This window comes from Nannospalax galili, unplaced genomic scaffold, assembly GCF_000622305.1.
Source record: "Nannospalax galili isolate Female #2095 unplaced genomic scaffold, S.galili_v1.0 scaffold488, whole genome shotgun sequence".
In the NCBI taxonomy this organism is placed as follows: Eukaryota; Metazoa; Chordata; class Mammalia; order Rodentia; family Spalacidae; genus Nannospalax; species Nannospalax galili.
In genome coordinates, this window is record NW_008360316.1 from 433,401 (window position 1) to 456,803 (window position 23,403).

The 23,403-nt window shown below is 42.9% G+C and overlaps 1 protein-coding gene across 1 annotated transcript in view; it reads left to right on the forward strand.

Moving 5' to 3' along the window:
- The window catches only part of CUNH13orf42 (chromosome unknown C13orf42 homolog), a 39,051-nt gene extending 18,243 nt beyond the window's left edge, over positions 1–20,808 (forward strand). Inside the window, exons 2-4 of the mRNA XM_029559581.1 lie at positions 16,973–17,120; positions 19,496–19,730; positions 20,634–20,808. Coding sequence (XP_029415441.1) covers positions 16,973–17,120; positions 19,496–19,730; positions 20,634–20,808 — 558 coding nt within the window. The remainder of the gene's footprint in view (positions 1–16,972; positions 17,121–19,495; positions 19,731–20,633) is intronic.
- The last annotated feature ends 2,595 nt before the right edge of the window (positions 20,809–23,403 follow it).

Here is a 23,403-nt window from a genome sequence, read left to right on the forward strand (position 1 = left end):
TCAGAGAATGGAAGGGGCTAGATCTAGCTCATGAAGGTCTTCTGGGCACTAGGAGCATGTAGAATGGCCCCTCCCCTCTGACAGAAGGTTGCTATTTACAGCAAGAGATTCATTTTTGAAGGATTCAGGTCTCTTGTAGACAGGTACTGACAAAGCCCAGCAGACAATGGACATGTTGGTAAAGAGAGTAACCTAGGTACCCACCTGTGGAGGCTGAGTTCAGGGACCAGGTAGATAGGAGCCACTGGCAAATGAAACATGTTCTGTTTTCTTCAGGCGAGTGCACACAGCTGCTGGGCAGGCAGACACTGAGCAAGAGCACATGTGCCCTCCATCCCAAGGACATTTTAAAGGAAATCACAGGAAGGTGGCATCTTGACAAACTGGTTATATAACAGAGTACATCACTGTTTACTTTTGGGATCCCCTGACATCTAGTGTCGGTCATTTTGTGCTGACCCATAGCCCTCTGGATGTCTACTGTTAGCCATCCTGGCTCATGCTGGAAACCCACCATGGTGTCTAGACAGGCCCTCAAGTTTAGACACTACTGTGTGAAGCTAGGCTGAATAGCAGACTGACAGGAAACGCAGAAAAGTATTGGAAATTGTCTTTAAGAATTCAGAAATTTAAATGAGAAATGTGATGGGGCTAGGGGTGGAAAAATGCAAAAGATTTCATCTGGGAAAAGTAATTCAAGCCTCCTGCTTGGGGGAATGGCAGAACAGGCAAAGCTTGGAAAATGATAACCTTAAGGCCAGGAAGGTTGCCTGTGAAAGTGAATGAGGGCAGTTAGCTGTTCTCTCTGACAACTGCTCTAGAGAATGTTCTTCCTCCCTGGCAGCTGGAGCAAGGTGGACAACGAAAGGATCTTGGGGAGCTTGGGTGGAACCAGTCTACACCAGGAAACAGATTGAATTATACCAGGGCTTTCCCATAGTTGAGGTTGGGAGGAAGCATTCTGCCTGGAGTTCTGAGTTCAGGCAGACAGGGCTATTTTGATCTCGTTCAGTGGTATTAGTGACAGACACTGTACATTGCATGATCACTTCCTTGTAAAGTAAGTTTTCCTGTGATTGCAGCACTAATAGCTGGAGTAGAAGCTTATGAATAACCCAAAGATATGGTATAGGGCACTGTGATGTGTCCCCACAGTGCATGGATACAATGAAAAACGATGCTGCTATTAAGAGGGATGGAGAGGCTCTCTGTGTATTGCTAGGGAGCCATCCTCTGGTTAGAAGGTGAAGAAGGCAGTGTCCACAGTGTCCAACCATGACTAATGTGAGTAAATATAAACATATGTACATGTACATGCATTGTTTTCTCTTTTTAGTCTTGTTTGTATGTGTGTGAGTGAGGGGGTACACATGTGGTGGTCAGAAGATAACTTTGTGGAGTTTAAATTCTCTCCCTCTATGCTTATGTGGATTCCAGGGATCCAATTCAGGGTTGCCAGGCTTTCAGGGCAAGGGCCTTTACCTGCTGAGCCATCTCACTGGCCTCCCACTTTTTTGTTTTTTTTAAGTAAGACAGGTCTCATTAGGTAGCCAAGGCTAACTGTGCTCACCAACCTTTTTCTTCAGCCTCCCAAGTGATGGGATTACAGGTGTGCACCACCATGTTGAGGCCTGTATGTTTGCTTAGATTTCAAAAAAGGAATGATGGAAAGACAGATAAAACACCAAAGGAAGAATGCAGAAAGCAAGGAGAAGTTGGCCTAGAAACAAGCTCTTGTTTGAGTGATGGTTACAATTTTGGATTTGGAAACTTGAATATTGCTACCTACTTTTAAAGCATTAAGGAAAAGAGAACAACAACAACAACAACAACAAAAATCAATCCTTAAAATGTGAAAATCAACTGGAGCATATGAACAGAACTGATTACCACGCCAGCAGCAAAATCACATAGAAAAGACACATTTCAAAAGGCACATAGAGCCTTAAACTGCATTCAGTAGGCTAGTGTTGGTGTTGTTATTTTGAAATGACTGTAGTAGGATACAGGAAGTTATGTTAATGTTATAGGAACCAACATTTTCAATGTAAAAGAGATACAAATACAATGAAATATGAAAGTTATAACATTTAATTTGAGAAGGCATCAATTTCTGCTCAGGTTGTAAAGGGCTTGAAAGAAGAGCACTCCTATTTTAATAATTAGTTAATTAATTAGCTTATTTTTGATGGTACTAGGAATTGAACCCAGGGCCAGTCTGCCACTGAGTTATATCCCACCCATCCCTTTTTAAATTTTATTTTGGGAATTTAAAAAAATAGGGTCTCATATAGCGTAGTCTGGCCTTGAACTGCTGATCTTCCTGCCTCACAGCCCCTACTCAGCTTCAGTAGCCTGAAGAGTTCTTTGGAACTTTTAGGGGCCTGTCCTCAGGCCAAATCAGGATTTGTGGTTTGCTGAAGAAAAGAATTTCAGGACTAGCCAGGAGTTGGAGTTTAATAAGGATATTTTAATGTAGGCTTAAGCAGGAGGTTAAAGACAAAGAAGCACCAGGAAGAAAGTTAGATACAGCCAAGAGCACAGATGTGGGTGTCTGTGTGTGGGTTCCACAAGGGAGACTTGTAACTCACTGTTTCTGTTTATTTTGTTTCAGTCTTTGCAATACTCATATACAGGATTTGGGGTGGGGGTTGTAAGTTACTATCTTTAAAAAGTTACTAAGAAAACTCAATGAGCTCCTAGGTTGGTTCCTGGGGGGCACCTGACTAGATTACAGTGGATAAGATCCCTAAGATTCTTGTTCCTCAGCTGGCAAGAGGCTTCAGTCAGACTCTTCCCATGTTTCCATAATGTCCCTGTCCTTCTGTCTTGCCTCAACAGGGCAGCTGCATGTGGTTAGGTGAGATAGCCATCCACAGTGGGAAGACAGTCTAGAACTATTAACCTATTAACAACTGGGCATGCAGAGCATGGGCTGGGGAAAGAGGGAGAGGATCCAAGGGTATGGATGTAGGATGAGCTCTCTCTAGGAGCTTCATTGAGTACTCACAAAAGATTGGCTGATCCAAAGAAAGTGTCCCTTACATACTGGACTATGGCAAGGGGCCAGCTGTGGGGGGAAGTTAATGGAGCCAGCCCACATCCTTCTTCCTTATCTCTTCCAGGAAAGAAAGTTCACTGGGGAGAGGGAAGTTAATGGAGCCAGCCCACATCCTTCTTCCTTATCTCTTCCAGGAAAGAAAGTTTACTGGGGGAGAGGAGAGTGGGAGGAGTTTAGAAGGGCTATTGGGGCCTGAACTGCAGCTCTCGGCAAGGTCATGGCCACTGAAAGGTCACATCCCCAGAGATTTAGTCCTGCAGACGACTGGAACTGGTTATATAAATAGTGACTGTGCCCCTTCCTTCCATCTATGCTAAAAGCATCAAGTAGAGAACAGTAGTGGAATGCTGCCAAGAGATGGCCATAGCACGAGGAGGGACCCTATGCCACAGTAGCATGGGGGAGGACCCAAGCTGAAGAGAACGTCTCTGGGAGTTTCAAGAGAAATCTAAAATCCATGGTCCACACTGAACGATCATAGCAACAACAGGTGCCAGTGTCAGTTAAATGCAGGTCTGAGACTCTAAGAAGGCAAACGAAAGGCCTAATAAGGCAAAGACTTTTCCAGGCCAAGAAGCCTCAGTGTCTACTGACCACATAGAATGTGCAGATTTCAACAAAATATGATGTAAAAGAGAACAAAAGCAATGTCAATACACTAAGAACCACCCAACACTCATTTTCTACTAAATATTTATTGTATTAACCTGACTCCTGATGACTTATTGTTATACCCATAGATTACTGCATCTCTCAACTCTCATCAGAGAGGTCTCCTTATGCAGCAGATGGTGATTAACACAGAAACTCACAACTGGCCAATATGCAGAGAATAAGAGACCACGGTGTGCTTATCCCTGAATAGGACACCTAGATCTAATCTCCCAAGGCTCAGGGATCATTGCAGAGAGAGCCAGAGGTGGTGGATAACCACAAGGAAACAGAGTAACAGCTGGCCAGTTACTCATATGAACTCACAGCAATGGTGACAGCATGCACAAGTCCCCAATGCAAGCTCAAACCAGACAAAATCCCAGCATAGATATGAGGAAGTGGGTAAGAAGCTCCCACCCCACCTAAGGAAATGGTGGTTACAGAGGGCCACTGGGAAGGACAGTCTCGTTCAAGTGTTGAACTCATGGTAGGTTAACCAGGCTCCAGTGGATGGACCCACACTGAAGGACATTTGGAGACACAAATTAGATTCTATAGGCCATACTGTATGTATACATTAATATATGCATTAATCTATGGGTATACATATATAATAGAGTGCATTAAATTGGATGGGGGGCAATAAAGGGAGGTGTGGATAGGGAAGGGGACCTAAACACCATCAAGTTATATTGTATGAAAATTGCAAAAATTCAATATCTAAAAAACACCAAAAACAACCCCCCCCCCCCCAAGAACCAGGAACTAGAGAGATGACTCAGTGTTTAAGAGTACTCGGTGCTCTTGCAGAGGACTGGGCTTCTGTTCACAACATCCACATGGTGGCTGACAACCATATGTAACTCCAGTTCTGGGGATCTGACACCCACTTCTAACATCCATGAGCATTGTATGCAGGGGCTTGGGTACACTTAAAACACGTGTAGGCAAACTCATAAACTCATAAATATAAAATGAAAAAGAAAGAAAGAAACCAAGACACAGACTCTGAGGTAACAGACTCTAAGAACTTGAGAAGGGAGTTCTTTTAAAAATGTATATATTTTTTTGACATCAGTCACTGAAGTTACAGGTTGTTCCCAAAATAAAAATTTTAAAAAACATAATTTAAAGCACTTTAAGATATAATTTTATTGAATTTGACTTCTTAAATTATCTTTTTAGTGCTTGGAGACATATTGAATAAACTGTAGTCTTAAGTCAAAAAATGTATTTTATTAATATTCATACATGTATACAGTGCTTGATCTAATTCACCCCCATTCCTTTCTCTCCAACTCTTCCCCATGCCCCCCACCATTTTCCCTTCTAACTTCATGTGCTCTGTCCCCTCCTCTTTTCCTTCCTCCTCCTCTTCCTCCTTCTCGTCCCCTTCCCCTCCTCCTCCCCCTCCTCTTCCTCCTCCTCCTTCTTCTCCTTCTTTTTCTTCTTCTTCCCCTCCTCCTTCCACTGTCCAGCTTGTCCTGGCCCAGCCCTCCTCCTCCTCCTCCTCCTTCTTCTTCTTCTTCTTCTTCTTCTTCTTCTTCTCTTCAACTTAATACCCACTGAATCCATTTAGTGCTGCTTGTATATGCGTGGGTATAGGACCATGTACTGGAACATGGGTAACCTCTCAGGGGCTGAAGAAAGTGACTCTTCCTTTCCAAGTAGCCATCAATTACCAATGGCTTCTCAGCTAAGGGAGGGACCTCATGAGCCCCTCCCCATTCATGCTGGGGTTTTGGCTGACTTGATCTTATGCAAATCTTGTGTATACAGTCACAGCAGCTGTCAGTTCTTGTATACAATTGTGCTGTCATGTCTAGAAAATACTGCTTCATTACAGACATCTACTCCCTCTGGCCCTTACATCTTCCTGCCCCTTCTTTCTCGATGATCCATAAGGAGTATGATATAGATGTCTCATTTAGAGCTGGGCACTCCACAGTCTCTTGCTCTAAGCACACTGACCGGTCATGGGTCTCTGTATTAATTATCATTGACTGTAAAAAGAAGCTTCTCTGATGAGAGTGAGAGCTGCACTAATCTATGGGTAGGGAGATAAGGACTTAGGGGGCAGTTTTTACTATATCTATTTAACAGAATGATAGCACTAGGTTCTCCCCTAGGGCCTAGCCAGTTGTGGGGTTCGGGGCCCAGTTAACAGTACAAGGCATAGGGTCCATGTGATAGTTTGCTTTCAGTTTCTGTGACAAAACATCCTGACCAATACCAACTTGGGGAGGAAAGGGTTTATTTGGCTTAGAGAAACTGCTATAAGGATCATGGTAGTGCTGTGGTAGACCTGACCCAGTTGTTTTGGGGAGGATTGTAGAAGTGTTTGAAACTTTGGGCTGGAAAAAGCCATTGAATGCTTCAAGTTTAGTGAGCTGTTGCTGTGGAAGTTGGAACAGTTATGCTGAAAGAGCTGTAGACGATGGAGGCTTGACTTATGAAGCTTCAAAAAGAAGTGGAGACTATCAGGGCTGTTTGTGTGATATTTTGAATAGAGAATCTATGGTTTCTGGTTAGCTGGGGCTGAAGAATCAAATGTGATTAAGAAGAGACCAGAACCACTGAAGTGAAACCTTTACTTTACTGGGACAATTGATGCTGGTTAGTTAGGGCTGAAAAATCGGCTGTGAGTAACAAGAGACCAGCATCATTTCCTGAGGGTCAACACACAGATGCTGTGGTTCAGAGGGAGCCTGAGCCTCCGTTTCAAGCTGGAAGTAGGACTAGGCATATGTTAGAGTCTCCTGCTTGGTTCTGTGTTAAAAACACGAAGGGGTCACAGAAAGCAGCTGAGGCTTGGAACCCTGAGAGGCCAGGAAAGACCACTGGTGAAAGTGCAGCCTCAGTTGAAGTAAAGACCCCAGGACTGAAGGACAATGGGGAGAATCTGAGGCTTTCCACCCTGAGAGGCCAAAGAGTCCACTGGTGAAGGTGAAGCTACAGTTTCAGTGGAGACCCCAGCTTTTTGGAGATGCGAGGACCATGGAACCACCACCAAGGACAGCAGCATGAGTGGAATGGAGGCAGCCTGGGCTTGCAAGACGAGTTGTGTGTGCTTTGGACTGCGGAGCACAGAAGTGGAGCTGCCGATGCCCTATGGAGCCCAGAAGATAGTGAGTGAATCCCAGGTGTCCAGCCTTGAGCTACTTTGCTGGACTTAGATTTTGGTTAACTGTGCCTGATTCTTCCCTTTGAAATAAAACAGAACTTAACCTTTTTTTTTTTTTTAAATTTTGCACACAGTAGAGAGACTTTTAAAAGAGACTTTGATTTGAACTTTTAAAGTGTTTGTGTTTTTAAGGACTGTGGGACTTTTAAAGCTGTGTGTTTTACATTGTGAGATTAATATTAACATCATACCTTGGTGATAAGAAATGGAAAGGTTGTGGTTTAATAGTGATGTGTTTGGGTGTCAGGTTGACAAGGGGTCAATTGTGCTGGATAGCTTTAGTTGTCATAGAGCCCAGCCCATTGTGGGTGGTGCCACCCCTGGGAAAGTTGTTCTGTATTGTGTAAAAATGCGCATTGAGCAGGGGCCAGGGGAGCAAGTCAGTAAGCAGCATTCCTCCATGGCCAGTGCTTCAGCTCCTGCCTCTAGGCTCCTGCCCAGGTCCCTACCTTGGGCTTCCTCAGTGATGAACTATGACCTGGGAGATATAAGCCAAATAAACCCTATCCTCCACAAATTGGTGTTGGTCAGGGTGTTTTGTCATAGCAAATGAAGGCAAACTAGCACAGTTCATCCTATAAAGCTGGCTTTAAGTCCAACCCAGAAGTGGTTGGTTATGCCCATAACCTCTGTGCCATTGTTGCACCATATCTTTCCAGGCCAATTGTTACTGGATCTCCCAGGGTTCACATTTGAGTAAAACTGATGATGACTCTTCTCCCCTGGTAGTATGCATAGGACCTTCTAGCACTTTTAAAGCTAGCCAGTAGGAATAAAGCTTCCAGGTCTGTTCCAGTTTGACTTTCCCATGTCCTATGATTCAGATATGTGGTGTCCTTGAAGGCAGGGTCCTACCTTCAAGTTCTGGAGGGTAACTAAGACAATAGCAATAGCCTGAAATGTTTTGGGGGGTGCCTATGGGACCCCAGTGACCAGCAGCTCAAAAAGAGGCAATCTGTACCTGGCATTAGGCTTTTGAAAAAAATTTGATGGCCTATGGTGTCTGGAGGGAGTGTTAGCCCCCCATTATAGGGTTACTCCATTTCAACCCCTTTTCATATGTACGTGCATATTTAGGAAGCTTCTACAGTAGTAGGTTTCCATATGGCATTTAGAAGGGAGTTCTTTTTAAACAATGATTGATACATTAAGAGTCCTAATGGAAAAGATGGAAAGGATGCAATGTCTGATGGAAAATTTCAGTAAAAAGACTGAAACGTTAAGAAGGAGTCCAGGGACCAGAAAGAAACGTGCATCATGGATGAAAAAATGGAGTGCTGTTGGGTATGTGTGACCTCCGAGGGAACTAGAACTGAATCCCGCGAGACTTGGGGTGGGGGGCGCATCTAGGGACTGACACTGAAGACACTGAGAGACACTAAGGACACGGGAAATGCTGACCACACTGGGAAAAAAGGGAGGGGATTCACCATTTGGGAAGCAGAGTGTGTGGCTTGTGGGAGAGAAGGAGCTCACCTGTACGCATGCATTTGTAAATGACCCTCTTCTGAATATCCTGAACTTTGTTGGCAAGCCCACATAAATATTCTTATTCCCCAAACTTTAACTTAAGAGGAGCATTGTGATGGTTTAGGTCTCTCAGAGGAAAATTTAGTGTGACAAGTGCCTATGATGGATTCACCATCAGACTCCGTACTGCCAAGAAAACAATCAGCAAACGTGAAGATAGAATGCAAGACAAGAAATGATCAAAACCAACATGCCCAGAAGAGTTAGCAAAGGAATACAGCAGAGCATCCAAGAAGTGTGGGATGGCAGGCATCAAGTACACCAACTCAAATGTAATCAGAGGAGAATCAGGAAGGTGAAAGAGCTAGCTGAAGAACTGCTGTCTGAGAATATGCAATAAACCATAGAATTTAGGAGTTTAGAAAATATCTGGATGGATAAATAATGATTGTTAAACTTAGGCAAAGGGAAAGAACATGTGTGTCTTATAATGGAATAAAGATTAGAAATGACAGCAGATTTTTCACCAGAGATGATGATAATCAGAAAACAAGGGAGCAGTATCTTAAAAGTTCTAGAAAAAAAAATAAAAACAGCAAAATACCACAACTTCCTGTCTCAGTCTGTTTTATGTTGTTATAACAGGTACTCTGAGAGTAATATCTTACAGTTCAGGAAACTGGGAAGTCTAAGGTCAAGGGTCCCACATCTGGCACAGGGTCCTTGTGACGTTTCATGGTAGAAAGAAGAAGGGCAAGAAAGCATAGATGGAGGATGGGTTGTAAACAGGCTGATCGTGCTCCCTCAACAACCAACCCACTGTGACAATGGCATTGACCCATTCGTGACAGCAGAACTCGTGTGGCTTGGTCACACCTCAACACTATGGCACTGGGGTCAAAGTTTCTAATACATGAATTTCAACCATAGTTCTATCAACACAGAATTCTAGATCCAGTGATAATATTTTAAAAAATGAAAGTGAAATAAATATTTTTGGAACAAGTGAAAGGAATATTCAGTGCTAGGAAATGTGTTATACAGTAAATATTAAAGGGTAACTTTCAGGAGAAAAGAATGTGGTACCAGACAGAAAGGAAACAAGGAACTCTGGGGGGAAAATGTTGAAAGTAATATTTTTGAGGTTTTCTCATTTTTTAATTTCTCCAAAATATAACTGTTATAGAAAACATAATAGCAACATGTGTGCTTCTAACATAATTAAAAGTAAAATGTAACAGGAGCATAAAAGATAAGAAAAATGGATTTTAAATGCATTGTTATAATTTGAATTGCAAATAGAATGAATTCAAGACTTTTTTCTTTTTAACACATTACTATTTCCTAATTTGTTCCATTGAAAGTTCTAGAAGTAATGGAAATCTTGTAGTAACAAAGTGTCTAACATACTCATTATGGTGTGTACACTTATTACCAAGAACAAGACTCTGTAAAGGAATAACAAAACCTAGGTCTGGAGTGGCAAATGTAAAAGATAAACATTGGACATTTTGTTAGGTCCAAGAGCATAGAAGCTCTCAAAGATGCTAAGATTGTGTCAAAGGGTTTCAGGAAAGGGTCTCCCTATCAAAAGATGGGCCAGCGTGAGCACCAAAGAGGATATTTACAACTGGGGAAAAGGCACCTAATTTGTTAAAGGTTCATGAATTACTAATGATATAAAAAAAGAAATGAATGAAATTGGTCATTGGTCATCTTACAAATTTCCTAAGATATCCATTAATTAAGTCAAGAATGATTAAGAAGGGGGAAGGATCAATCATTTATTCATACATCCCCAGACAGACTGTATAGCACACAAGAGAAAGTTCTTCATGTCTGGAAATCTAGCTAATAAATGGAAAAAGAATGTAAAATTAGAAAACAACATATTTGGACCAGTCAGATGGCTCAGTGGATAAAAGCACTTGCCAGGCCAGCCTGATGAGGTGAGTTCAACCTTGAACCTGTAGTGGAAGGGGAGAACCAACTTCTGAAAGTTGTCCTCTGACTGCCACACCTGGGCCATATCATGCACATGCCTGCACTCACACATATAGCATACACGTGCATGCATGCACGTGCATGTGCCCGCGCGCGCGTGCGCGCGCACACACACACACAAATAATAAATTAAAAATAATTTTTTAGAAGGGAAAGCAACAGGACTGGAGAGCTTGCTCAGTGGTTAAGAGTACTTACTGACTGTTCTTGCAGAGAACCTGGGTTTGGTTCCCAACACCCACATGGCAGCTAACAACCATCCAGCTCCAGTTCCAAGGGACCTGACATCCTCTTCTGGCCTCCAAGGGCATTGTACATATGTGATGCACTTACATACATGCAGAAAAAACACCAATACGTATTAAAAATTAAAAACATTTTAAAGCTATAAAAAAGAAGACAACATTTGCAATTAGTAATAAAATAATGGATTTTGACAATGGCTGTGGAAATCATTGAGGAAAAGGTTGGTAACTGGGCATGGTGGCTTATGCCTGTAATCTCAGTACTTGAGAGGCTGACACAGGAAGAGCACTATGAGTTTGAAGCCAACTTTAGCTACACAGTGAATTCAAGAACAGTGTAGGCTATTGAGTAAGACCCTGCTTCAAAAAAAAATTTTTGGTGATAGATTTTATAATAGATGGACCAAGAACAAGACAGTATCATATAATCCCCTATCAATGCTAATACCATTTAAAATAAGAAATATACATCATGTGATTATGAGCCTCCTGGCACGTGGTTTATGTCATCACTGAAGAACTATTATGAATGTTATTCTAAGGGATATGAGACATAGAGGAACCATGAACCAATGCTATGCAGGATTCAGCCAAATCTAGAGCGTCAGAAAATCTATAGAACTAATAACATATTTTTCAACAATTAGCATATATAAAAATGTTTTTAAAATATTAAAATCATAGTAATGTCCCTTTGTTTGAATCCTCATCTGAGCAGATCAACTTTCACGAGACATTTTTGAGTTAGTCAGAGAAAATGGCCCATAGACTTGGCACTTGCTGATACTAAGAAATTATTAATTTTATGAATAATATTGTTGATAACTGTTACAGGTATACTTTGAAACATTTATGAGTAAAATTATACATTATTAGGATTATCTTTACAAAAATGTAGGAAGAGAACGGGTGAATAAAATTTGATGGCTCTTGAATCTGGTGAGGACATGAATTATGATAATGTTTCCTATTATTCCTTATATTTGAAAGCATTTAAAACAAGATAAATTTTAATTTACAGAAGGCAGATGTTCTCCCTAACTACCACAACTGAATAAATGCTTATTGAAATTGCTATATTTATTTCCAAACTGGTTTAATTATTTGGGCTTTATCATAATTTACTATAACTTAAAATGGAATGTTAATATACTAGTTCACTGAGAAGTATAGAGTTCGAAACTGGGCAGATGTTTTATGAGTGGCTACCTAAAATTAGTTGTGTGATGTTTTATTTATGAGTTTATTACGATAGTGATTTTTATAATAAAAAATATAAGCAAGTGTCTTGTCAAAACGCAATCTTTGTTCAAGGGGAATAAGAGATAGTTTGAGCCGGATGTGAGTGACCATGGCTAGGAACACACATTCTGGTTACCATGAGTGACATGTTCCTTTGCAGAAGAGATTTTGTGAATTTTTATAGCTACAGAACAAAAGAAAGTCATAAATCAATGCATTTACCAAACATTTGATGGGGATATCAGGTAGGTGGGTTTCACTAGTCTAAGTTCTTAGGTTTAAGTGCTGGTGGCAGCTAGTAATCTGCCAAGTAGTAAAGCCCCAACATTTTATCCAGTAGTCACAGAATGTTAGATCAGAAACGGAAGCTATTGATTAGTGGTGATTAAGAGGACTAAAGATAGCCCACAATCATTTTGACTGTGAATTTGCAACATTCTAGCTCTCTACAATTACGAAGTTCTAATCAATCAGTCTACAGGATCTTAATTCAAATGTGGCTCCTTAAAAGAGCAGCAGTTCACATCAAATATTGGTGTTAGAGAAAACAACTTCATCTATGAAAACTAAGTCGGATGTTTTAGAAGAAAAATTGATATTTTTGAGAGCAACAAAATGAGATCTGGCCAAGACAATTTTTTTTTTTTTTTGAGGAGGTGGAGCGATGGCTCAAGTGGTTAAGTGTGCAAGGAGCCAGAGTTCAGTTCTCAGGATCCACATCTGATGGCCCACAACTGCCTATAATTCCAGCTCTAGGGGAGTCATTGTCCTTTTCTGGTTCCTGAGGGTACCTGCAGTCACGTGTGCATGAACACACACACACACATAATTATAAATTTAAAAAATCTTAAAAACGTATATTTTAGAAATCATCAAGCTAAAGAATTTTGCACTCAAATTTCTTCAGGAATGCCTTTAATTTTCTAGACCACTGTAATTTTTTACTTATTTATTTTTATTATGTGTATGAGTATTTTGCCTGAATGTTTGTAAGTGTGCCTGTGAGTGAAATGTCCTCAGGGTCCAGAAGAGGACATCAGATCTCCTGGAACTGGAGTTATGAACCATTTTTAGCTGCCATGTGGGTGTTGGGAAATGAACCTGGGTCCTCTGGAAGAGTAGTCAGTGTTCTTAACTGCAGAGCCATCTCTCCAGCCCCCTCCCTCTAGACCACTTTAAGTAATCCAAATTTAGAAGTTTTTGATGAAATACTGTGGGCAAGATTTACACAAGAAAGATAATGAAGAACATAAATCCTATTCAAAGGACTGATATTTCTTCCAGCTAGGACTGGGGATCAATGGTAAAACATATATATATCTAGCATGTGCAAGTCCTTGAGTTTGATCCCCAGCTCTGCAGAAACAAACAAACAGAATTTGTGCTGGATAGCTTTAGTGTCAACTTGACACACCTGGGTTGAGGGAGCCTCAACTGGGGAATTGCCTCCATTGGACTGGCCTGTGGCCATAGTCTGTGGGGCATCTTCTTGATTACTGAGTGATGTGGGAGGGCCCAGCCCACTGTGGGTGGTGCCACCCCTGGGCAGGTGGGCCTGTGTTGCATAAGAAAGCAGGCTGAGCAGTGGCCAGGGGAGCAAGCCAGTAAGCAGCATTCCTCCATGGCCTGTGCTCCAGCTCCTGACTCCAGGTTCCTGTCCTGAGTTCCTACCTTGGACTCCCTGATGAACTATGACCTGGGAGATGTAGGACAAAATAAACCCTTTCTTCCCCAAGTTAGTACTGGTCAGAATGTTTTATCACAGAAACGAAGCAAAGTAGAACAGAATCCAAAAGACTAATGATTAAAAAATGTGAACTCAAGTATTTAGGAATATACTATGCATAGTTACAGCAATGTGATAGTAAAATGGACAGCAAAGCTGCAGACCTTAGGAAATGGGGAGGACTGGCAACTTGCCTTCCAACTAATGACTGTGTGTATGTGTGTCCATGTATGTGTGTGTATGTGTATGTGTATGCATGTGCATATGAAGGCCTGACTTCCTGCTTTTGTCCTTCCCTGCATGATCCAGGAAGTATCCAAATGGGAAGCCACATTTCTAAACTAGCTCTCTTTCCAATTTGGTCCAGAGAACAAATTTATTTCTTGCTTGGCCTTCAGTTCATTGTTAGATTTCCTAGGTGGCAGGTGACCAAATCTGGTCTGTTGGGACCTGCAGATTTCAACCCCTGGCCTGGGCCCCTCCTAACAGAATTTGCTTTCAGCTGGGATTGTGGAATCTCTTCCCTTCCTGGTGCCCAGGTCTGCAGAGCCTTGGCTCTCCTTGGCTGTGTGCTATGGTTGCTTACTCTCAGGGCTCACTGGAAAGATGCCAGGCAGATGTATTCTCTGCATTTGGCCATGATTGAGCACAACGAGGGACAGACACAGACACACCACTGTCATCGTTCTGGCAATGAGCTGTTGGTCAAGGGATGGGTGCTTATTTACATGAAAGAAAGGTAAGGCTAAGTAAAGAATGAAAGTGAATTGTGTACTCATTTGTGTGGATGCCCCTACCTAATTCATGAAGGACCTGGAGGAACCAGGAAATAGCCTGCTATAATGGGATTTGGTCACAGCAGGCACATACAGGATAGCCACAAATAATACCAGCATTGTGCCACCAATGGCTTACTCTGCAGCCTCACCAAGTCCCCATGCTTCTAACAGACTCAGTTTATAATGACAGCGTTTGAATGACCCAGCAGAGGCTCCAGGAGTGGGGTCCAGAAGTTGGTCAAGGTGCTCATCTGTTCGTGGGTGAGCAGGGTTGCCAGTTGTTGCCATGCCCAGCTATGGGAGAGAGACGCAGGTCTTGACTTGAAGTTTGGGAAATAAACAACATGAATAAATATTTGGAATAACTAACAAGTGTGCAACTTAAAGGCTGTGGTCCTCTAGCAGAAAAACAGGGAGCCAGAGGCTAAGGTAGTGATTTCTTTTTCTTTCTTTTTTTTTTTTTTTTTAATTTGTATGTTATCCTAGCAGGACAGAGCTTCAGGAGTTCAGGATAGTGTTGTGTTAGCCTAATAACAGTGATGTCGGTTCTGTCTTGTCTTTTAGTTAAGATACCGAAGTTGGCTTTCTTCTAAACCACTTAACAAATGAGAGCAAAGGACTTGGGTGCTTTAAACTATGGCCCAGATTATACTTCCCAGAGACACGAAGGACCAAATCACTTGCATCAATTGCAGGGTAACCTGGATGAGAACGAGTGACACACACAGCAGGATGGAGGCCTTTGCATTAACCCTAATACTAATGATCTGCTAGAGACTTGGAGACTTTCATGAGAACTTAGGGATCCCATGACCTTGGCATTAAGTTATTAGCCGTTTTTCCTTTGGGGAACAGTATGGATTGTGGGTTCTTCATTCTTTGTTTCTCTCTGGCTTGTCTTTCTAAAAACAAAAATCTCTAAAGCCATGTGTCATTGTAAAACTGAACTAGGTAATAAGGACTCCAGGAACCTAGAGGAGAAAAACTTGACCCTTGAGCAGGGAGGACTTCCTGGGTGAAGGTCTGTCTCAGACAAGTCTTAGTTGATGAACAGGAATCAGTCAGTGATAGCATCCGGTTCATTTAAAGGTGGAGGAAGGAACAACACAAAAACAGACCCAGGAAAGTTAAGGGTGAGATCTGTCTGTGACATGGCCCTCTGGCATGGGCCCTCTGGCATGCCAATCTGTAGTTCAGATCTATTTTTTTTTCCATTATATGTAGAATTTGCTTTTTTTTTTTTTTTTTTTTTTTTTTTTTTTTTTTGGTCTTTTTGAGACAGAGTCTCCCTGTAGCCCCAGCTGTCCTGGAACTCACTATGCAGACCAGGCTGGCCTTGAACTCACAGAGATCTGCCTGCCTCTGCCTCCCAAGTGCTGGGATTAAAGGCATGCACCACCATGCCTGACAGAAATTTTGAGCGTTTCTGATAATACTACATTCTGAACATACAAAAGGGTACAAAATGAATTTTTTTCCAGACTATTTCAAAGGATGGTACTAGTCTATCATTGTCTGCAAAGCACCTTCACACACTGTTACTGTAGGTCATTTTGTCTCTCAATTAAGGTAAGATACCATATGTCCATAGTTTTCAGTCCTACTCATTTTTAACACCATGCCCAAATGCCACTTTCAAAGTACCCACAGAAAGGAGCTCCATGTTTCATCAAACAGTCTGAGTTGACAGACTGTTTCCTGTTTGTTCCTCAGTGTGCTATGAATTCATGTGTCCTTCTTGCCCCTCTCATTGGGAGTTCTTCATGGAGCCCACTACGGCACCCGGGCTTCCATGCGTTACAAGGAATGTGAGAAAGAATCTAGGTTTTATCGGCAGGGGACAAGGCCAAAGAAGGGCAAATTATTTTGACCAAGAAAGAGGTGTTTTGTCCTTATTTTTAGTTTCCTCCTTGAGATAATGAGAAATCTGTTGATCTGCAGTGGCTATGGATCTGGAGCATCTACTTTCCTTCTACAAGGCACTGCAGCAAATATAACCTTAAATTTCTTTAATTGACACAAAATAGTTATACATGTTTATGGGGTTCAGTGTGATCATTTGATATGTGCATGTAACATGAAATGATCCAATCAAGGTAGTTAGCATTTCAAGTCTCTTAAACACTAATTCTTTGTGTTGGGAGCCCTTCAACTCTCTTCTAGTTCTTTATAAATAAATAATAAATTATCACTACAGCACTTGTACTGTGCTGTAGGACACTAGAACTTTCCCATCTAACTGTATTCTGGCACTCATTAGCCATCCCCCTGTGTCTATTTTACTCTCTACTTCCATCAGACCTTCTTCATACAAATGAGAATATGTGTCTTTCTGTGTGTGCTTTATTTCACTTAACATAATGGCTTTCAGTTCCCTCTGTACTGCAGCAAATGACAAGATTTCATTCTTCTTTATGGAAACATAATATTCCAGGCCCTTTTATCCATTCATCCATTGATAAATCCTTAAATCTGAAAACTCAAAAAGCCCAAACCCCATAAACATTGTTTTAGCAATATTAATTATTTTCAGTGCCTCCGTTTTTTTTTACATGCAGACACTTCAAGAAATTCCCAGGCAATTCTCCTTTCTTTCTTCTGTTGTAGAAAGCAACCTCAAAGAAATACTCGCAGTTCAGTGCCGATGTGGCCGAGGCCATCTCTTTCTTTGATTCCATCATTGCAGAGCTAGAGACAGAAAAACGGCCAAGAACTGTTGAAGCTGACTTGCCAAGTGAAGATGTGGACTTTGATGGTGAGTGCTCGGGGCATTCCAACACCGTGAGGGGAGGGGGGCTATGGGTGGGACCTCACTCTCCTGGTTGACGGGAGCTCCCTCATATGTGTGTCAGGTCCTGGCCTCCTTGCTTTGATGGCTCAGGGACCTCTTCTGCCAGTTGCCCTGTTGCCATTGCTCCAGCCTACACCTCCAACACCTAGGACACATTTGAACAAAGCCTGCCCCCTTCCCTGTGGTTCACTAAGCACAGGTGGCAGGGTGGAACTTCCCTGAGACTCTGTGGGGGAAAGACTTTCCATGGGGGAAAGCAATAGGGAAATTATTACAGAAAGAGAATCTGTCACTGGGGAGTGGTGCTTAACAGGGAAAAAAGTTTCTGGTTTGCAAGATGAAGATTCTAGAATGTGAACATTCTTAACCTCACCAAATGGCACACCTAAAAATGGCTGTGATGAGTTGGGCGTGACAGTGCACACCTGTAATTCCAGCCCTTGGAAGACTGAGGAAGGGAGAGCGTTTGAGGCCAAACTGGGCTATATAGGGTGATTTTGACTCGAAAAAATACGAAACAAAAACCAAACATAACCCAGTCTACAAAATACTTGCCACAAAAGTGCAAGGATCTGACTTCAATTCCCAGCACCGGTGTAAAAAGCCAAGTGTGATGGTGTGCACCTGTAATCCCAGTGCTCAGGAGGCAGAGACAGGAGGATTTTTGGGGCTTGCTGGCCAGCCAGCCCAACTGAATCAGTGAACTCCTGATTACTGAGAGAACCTGTCTCAAAAAATAAGATAGAGAACATCTGAGGAAGACCCTGAGCATCAACCTGTGTCCTCCACATGCATGAAACAAACTAAAATCTCACAAACCAAAAAGGAAGCATATGCCTGATATATCGACACATTTCTGAAAAGGAAAGAAATGGACAAGTTATGTTTGAAAATTCATCTCTAAGATTTTCTAAACTACCTAAAATAGAGCTCAGGCAGGCAGGAGACATGAGGGGGTGCCTACCCAGGCCCCAGCCAGACCCCTGGAGAGGGAGGAATGGAGGGTAGGGTAGAATCTCACTTCTGGCCTTAATCAAGGCGTTCAACCAAACTGCCCTGGAAAACAGCAAACATTCCAACACTTCTATGAGTTGAGTCCTCTTTTATATTTCATAACTGTTCATCTCTTTAATGTTTGACTTGCATAGACTGTGCAACCCAGCAATGATTTTATTTAGTTACTAGATCTTGGCTACTAAGACAACGGCTATTGGTGTTGTTATTAGTCAATTCTTGAGTGTTATCTAATGCTCACCACATGACAGGCTTGTGGTTTTATGGTTTCTCTGACTCTGATAAACTCTGGGTTTCCACATCGGTTCTGTGGCTTTGCAGGTTACACCCACCCCATGTTCATTCTGCCTTGCATGTGGCTTGAGCACTCTCTGCTCTGATGTTGCTCCTCCCCTACTCTCCCTCAGTAGTCCAGGAAACCCAAGACACTGGGGGAAGGATGGCAGAATCCTGAAGGATACAGGGTCATCTTCCCAGTTATAATGAAAACAGCTGTTGTCATGAAAGGACCACTTTTAGAGGGATGGAGTTGGTAGAGAACTTGCCTAGCATACCCTAAACTCTGTGTTCCATAACAGTATCCTATAAACCAGGTGTGGTGATACATGCCTATATCTCAGGATTTGGGAGGAGGAGGCAGGAGGATCATAAGTTCAACAACATTGTGGCTAAATATAAAGTTTGAAACCATTCTAGGTTACATGAGATCTTGACTCAAAAGAAAAAAAAAGTGTCAACAAGACTTGACAAGTCTTGGCTAAGTGGGTAAAAGTGTTTGCCAGGCAAGCCCGACAAGCCTGAATTAATCTCCGTAGAGAACAGACTCTTGAAAGTTGTCTTCTGACTTCCAAATACATGCTGTGGTACAATAACTTTTTTTAAATGAAAGGTTCTTTTTTTCTGATAGCAACAGTGATTTATGTTTATTGTAAATCAACTTAACCAAACATTGAAGTATTAAGAAGAAAACTTAAAAAAAATACAATATGTAGATACTCTCATTGTTAACATTTGGGTATAAGACTTTTCCAGAGTATTTTCAACATACTCAATTTTTATTTACTTTTAACAAAAACATCTTTTAATAATATTCAGTATATAGTGAACATATTTCCAGATTAATAATATAGACCTCAGTTTTGTCTCTGCCCCATAACTGCTGTGCCAGACCTTTCCCTTAGTCACTCCAGCTTCCCTAAGAATTTGCTGTGGTAGACCTGGTTACCTCTTCCTTTGCTGTGGATTCTCAGCTAGTTCACACTGTCCTTTGCTCTCCCGGCCTCTCAGCAAGTCATCTGATCAGGTCACCTGCTTCTGTCTTCCAGTGGCCACCAGCTCTCGGGAGCACAGCCTGCATTCTAACTGGATTCTGCGGGCACCACGCAGACATTCAGAGGCTTTCGCTGCACATAGCACTGCAGATAGCCAGTTTCGAAGGAGCACAGAGCACAGGGCTATAGGCACCCAGCGGCGGCTTGAGAGACATCCCATTTACCTGCCTAAGGCTGTGGAGGGGGCATTCAACACCCTGAAATTTAAGCCCAAAGCCTGCAAAAAAGAGTAAGTGTTTTGGGCTAAGTAACATAACCCAAATGGTCTCCTGGGCTTTGGGCTCTTGGGTACTTCTGAAGGTGCACTGAGTTCTTATCCCACCTGCAGAAATTGCTGACTTTATTGGGCAGTAGGGAGCAGAGGGCTTGGTTGAGATTTGTTTTCTCACAGTTTGTACTCAAGCTGGGCTCACCGCTGTCCTCCTGCTCAGAACTTTGGTTCTGCATCTGCCCCCTTTCTCCCTAGCCCACTGCTTATACCACCCCCCCAGAACATCATAGAACACTGGTGTGCACAGATCTCTAATGAGACTTCACTGTTGGAGACAGCAGAACACCAAACAGGAAACAGTGTTACACTGAGATGCTGTTACCTTGCAGGCACTGGCTAGGCCTGGCTCTGCCCAGTACTTCCTGTTGGCCTGGCCCCCATGGGGACCACTGCTACTACTTCCTGTATCCTCTTCCCCAGAGCCTCCTCTTCCAAGATGAATTACCATGACCAGGTCCCACATTGCTGTTGCCTACTCCTGCAGGGTACCCACTCCAGTTGTGTCTCAGGGGTGTCTCCCATGACACTGTTGAGACTCCGCAGCTGTCCCCTTGCTGCTTCTCAAGTCACTCAACTCTGATGGAGTCAGGGTTTTCTCACTAGTGTTTTCCTCTCACAATCATAAGTGATGTGTTTGACAGTAAATCTGTGTCCCAGCCCTCATCTTGACCTTCAAGGCCAGGCCAGGTCCACCTGCAGTCTTTCCACATACCACCCTGATATCACTATGTGATCCTCCCCAAGGCCCAGTACTGGGGGAACAATCTGATTGTCTCCACAGGAATGTTGGTAATTTGGTCATCCCTTCCTTCCACTGGTGGCCAACTGGAACTTAAACCTTTCCCTCATCCCTCCTTTCAGACTGGGGAGCTCCAGACAGATCCTCCTCAACTTCTCCAGTGAAGACATGGAGTGGGATACAGAGCTCTTTGCACAGAAGCCCCTGGTGACTCCAGAGGAGGATTACTATGAGACAGAGAATCCCAAAGGGCAATGGCTGATTCGAGAAAGACTCTGGGAACGGACAGTGCCCTGACTTGACTTGTCTCAGGCTCAGTCCCCGAGATGGGGGTCTGCTTTCAGTGCAGGATAAGAGGGTGAAGTGTTTGGTAGAGTTAAAAACAGAAATTATAAAGTTGTAACACAACCAAACTCAGCACGCTGCCTGCTGGTGCCCAGCTAGTGCCAAAAGACCCTTGGCTTCCAGAGGACATGCCCTGGAGTACTCGGAGTCCAGGTTTCCCACACGGGTGGACAGGAGAGCAGGGAGGTGCCTGGCTGGTGGTGTCCCAGAGCACAGGCACAAAAGGCCTTGAGTGTTGACCTTACTGCCTGCCTTGCCTGGCCTGCCAAGAGCAGGAGGCTGTGCAACGGCTGCTCCCGCTGCACTCACAACTGGAAAGGAGTCCACCTTGGAGCCCTAGCCCAAAGGCCTCAAGGATGTTGCTCAGAAGCCTGCCAGTGAGTTTCTGAGGTTTGCCTCCATTAGTGCAGAATAAGTCAAGGAAGTAACTCTTTTGCTGTAGAAACTTCTGCTGCTGGGTGAGGCTGACGATGAGGCCAGTATTTTGGAAGTAAAGTAGAGAAGGGGTATATCAAGGCCTGGTCTTGGGATCCTGCCATCTTCAGGATGGAGTGGTGGTAGAACTTTCTCATGCATTTCTTTTGGCTTCTTCTTGTACCCCAGTCATGCAGGGGAGTATGCCCAAGGATGAATGCATGCCTGGGGACAGGGAAGGAGACCCAGGAGGGTCAGCTAAACTAAGCCAAGGACACTCCAGGCTAAAGTCACTCTGACAATTCTGAATAAAGGCATTCCTTCTACTAGGCCTGTGGGATATTCTTTGGATAAAATAATAATAATAATAATAATGACCTTTATTTACATGAACTCAATTATCTGAAGCTGAATATTTTTAACTCATAAGGGGAAAAAAAATAAAACAGCAACCAGCAAGTCGGCAGCATTCTTAGAGAGAAATTTCCTATCAATGCATTTTCAGAATGAAAGCACGCTGGAATGTCTTAGTGCTCTTTACTGTTAGTGGCGTGCCAATGCCGGTGCTCTGGAGGACTGCCCACTTGTTTGCTCCTTGTACCAACCAATTATAGCTGGAAACGTGACTGAAAAGTAATGTGCTGAAGATTTGTTTTACAAACTGTGTTAAAGCATTGTGAGTTATCCCTCACGGACCCTTCTCTGAATGTGGCCTTGATTAAAGTTCATGTTTGGACATTCTCCACTGGGGACAGACTCAGACTGGAGGTCTCCTTTGCCCTAGCAGGCTATGGATCATCACAGGGCCATTCTGGTGTGGTGGGGTGAAGGCACTGTGCACATTTTGTGTTTACAGATAAGAAAAAAATAAACAGGACAGAGAAGATGCATGGAGTCCTTAGTGCTTTTTCTTTCTAGCCTTTATTCCCTTTGGGACACAAAGCTATGCCTGTCAACTTTGCCTCAAGTTTTGCATTTCTTTGTATTTAACAAGACTCTTTATGTACAGCCTTCCTGAAAAAAAATCCCAAGACTTAAAAACGTAATGGACTTGTGTTTTGGGACAACTTTTATGTCTTAAAGTGGTAATAAATCCCAGGATCTGGGCTCTGGCTTGTGAATCTTGGATAGTAACTACTAGGGTTTGAGATAAGTCAAATTGGAAACAAAAGTCAGTTCAGAAAACCAAGCTGATTTGACTGATTCTTATCCTTCTTAAGGTGACAAGTTACTCAGCAGAATCAGTTGGTCAAGACTGTCTCATTTGGTTATGTGAAAATCTGCCTAGACAGAAGGTGTGGGGGGGCTGCTGGCATGCTACCTTTGTCACTAAAGTGTTTGCCTCGCAAGCATGAAGATCTGGGTTCAGCCCACAAAATCCATGGGAAAAAGTCTAGGCTTGGTGGACACACTTGTCATCCCAGTACTGGAGAGGTAGAGATGAGCAGATCTTTGGGGCTCACAGGCCAATACACCTAGCCTAGCTGGTGAGCTCCAGGGGAACACCCTGTCTCAGAAAAAAGCAACGTAGATGGCACCCAAGGAAAGACACCTAAGATTGTTCTCTGGCCTTCACACAAATGCACACATGCTCACATACTAGCACATATATGCATACCTGCACATACATGAACACACATGTACATACATGCAAGAAAGAAGGAAGGAAGGGAAAAGGGAAGGAAGAAAGACCAATTTTTAAAAGGTAAGAGGAAAGGAAGAAAGAATGAAGGAAAAAGGCATCCCTGCCTTTCCGTCTCCAGGGATGCCTGCATTTCTCGGCTGGTGATTCTTTCCTTGCATCACCCCTGCCTCTTGCTTCTTCCAGTCTCTAGCAGCCCATTCTGAGCTCTGCCTCTCTTTTATAAGGACCTTTGCAATGACACACCCTACTTGGATAATTCAGGGTTCTTTCCCCTTCTCCAAACCTTGAATTTAATTAAGCAAATGTTCAGACTCCTTCATAAGGATCACTCATAGTTTCTAGGGATTAGGATGTGCGTGTGTTTGGGAGGCCATTCATTATCCAGCCACAGGTACATTTACCTAGTACCACAAGCCCTTCTTTTGAACCCAGTCTGATTCCCACTGAACTTTGTAACAGTTCAGTGTCTCACTAACAGGCACAGATGC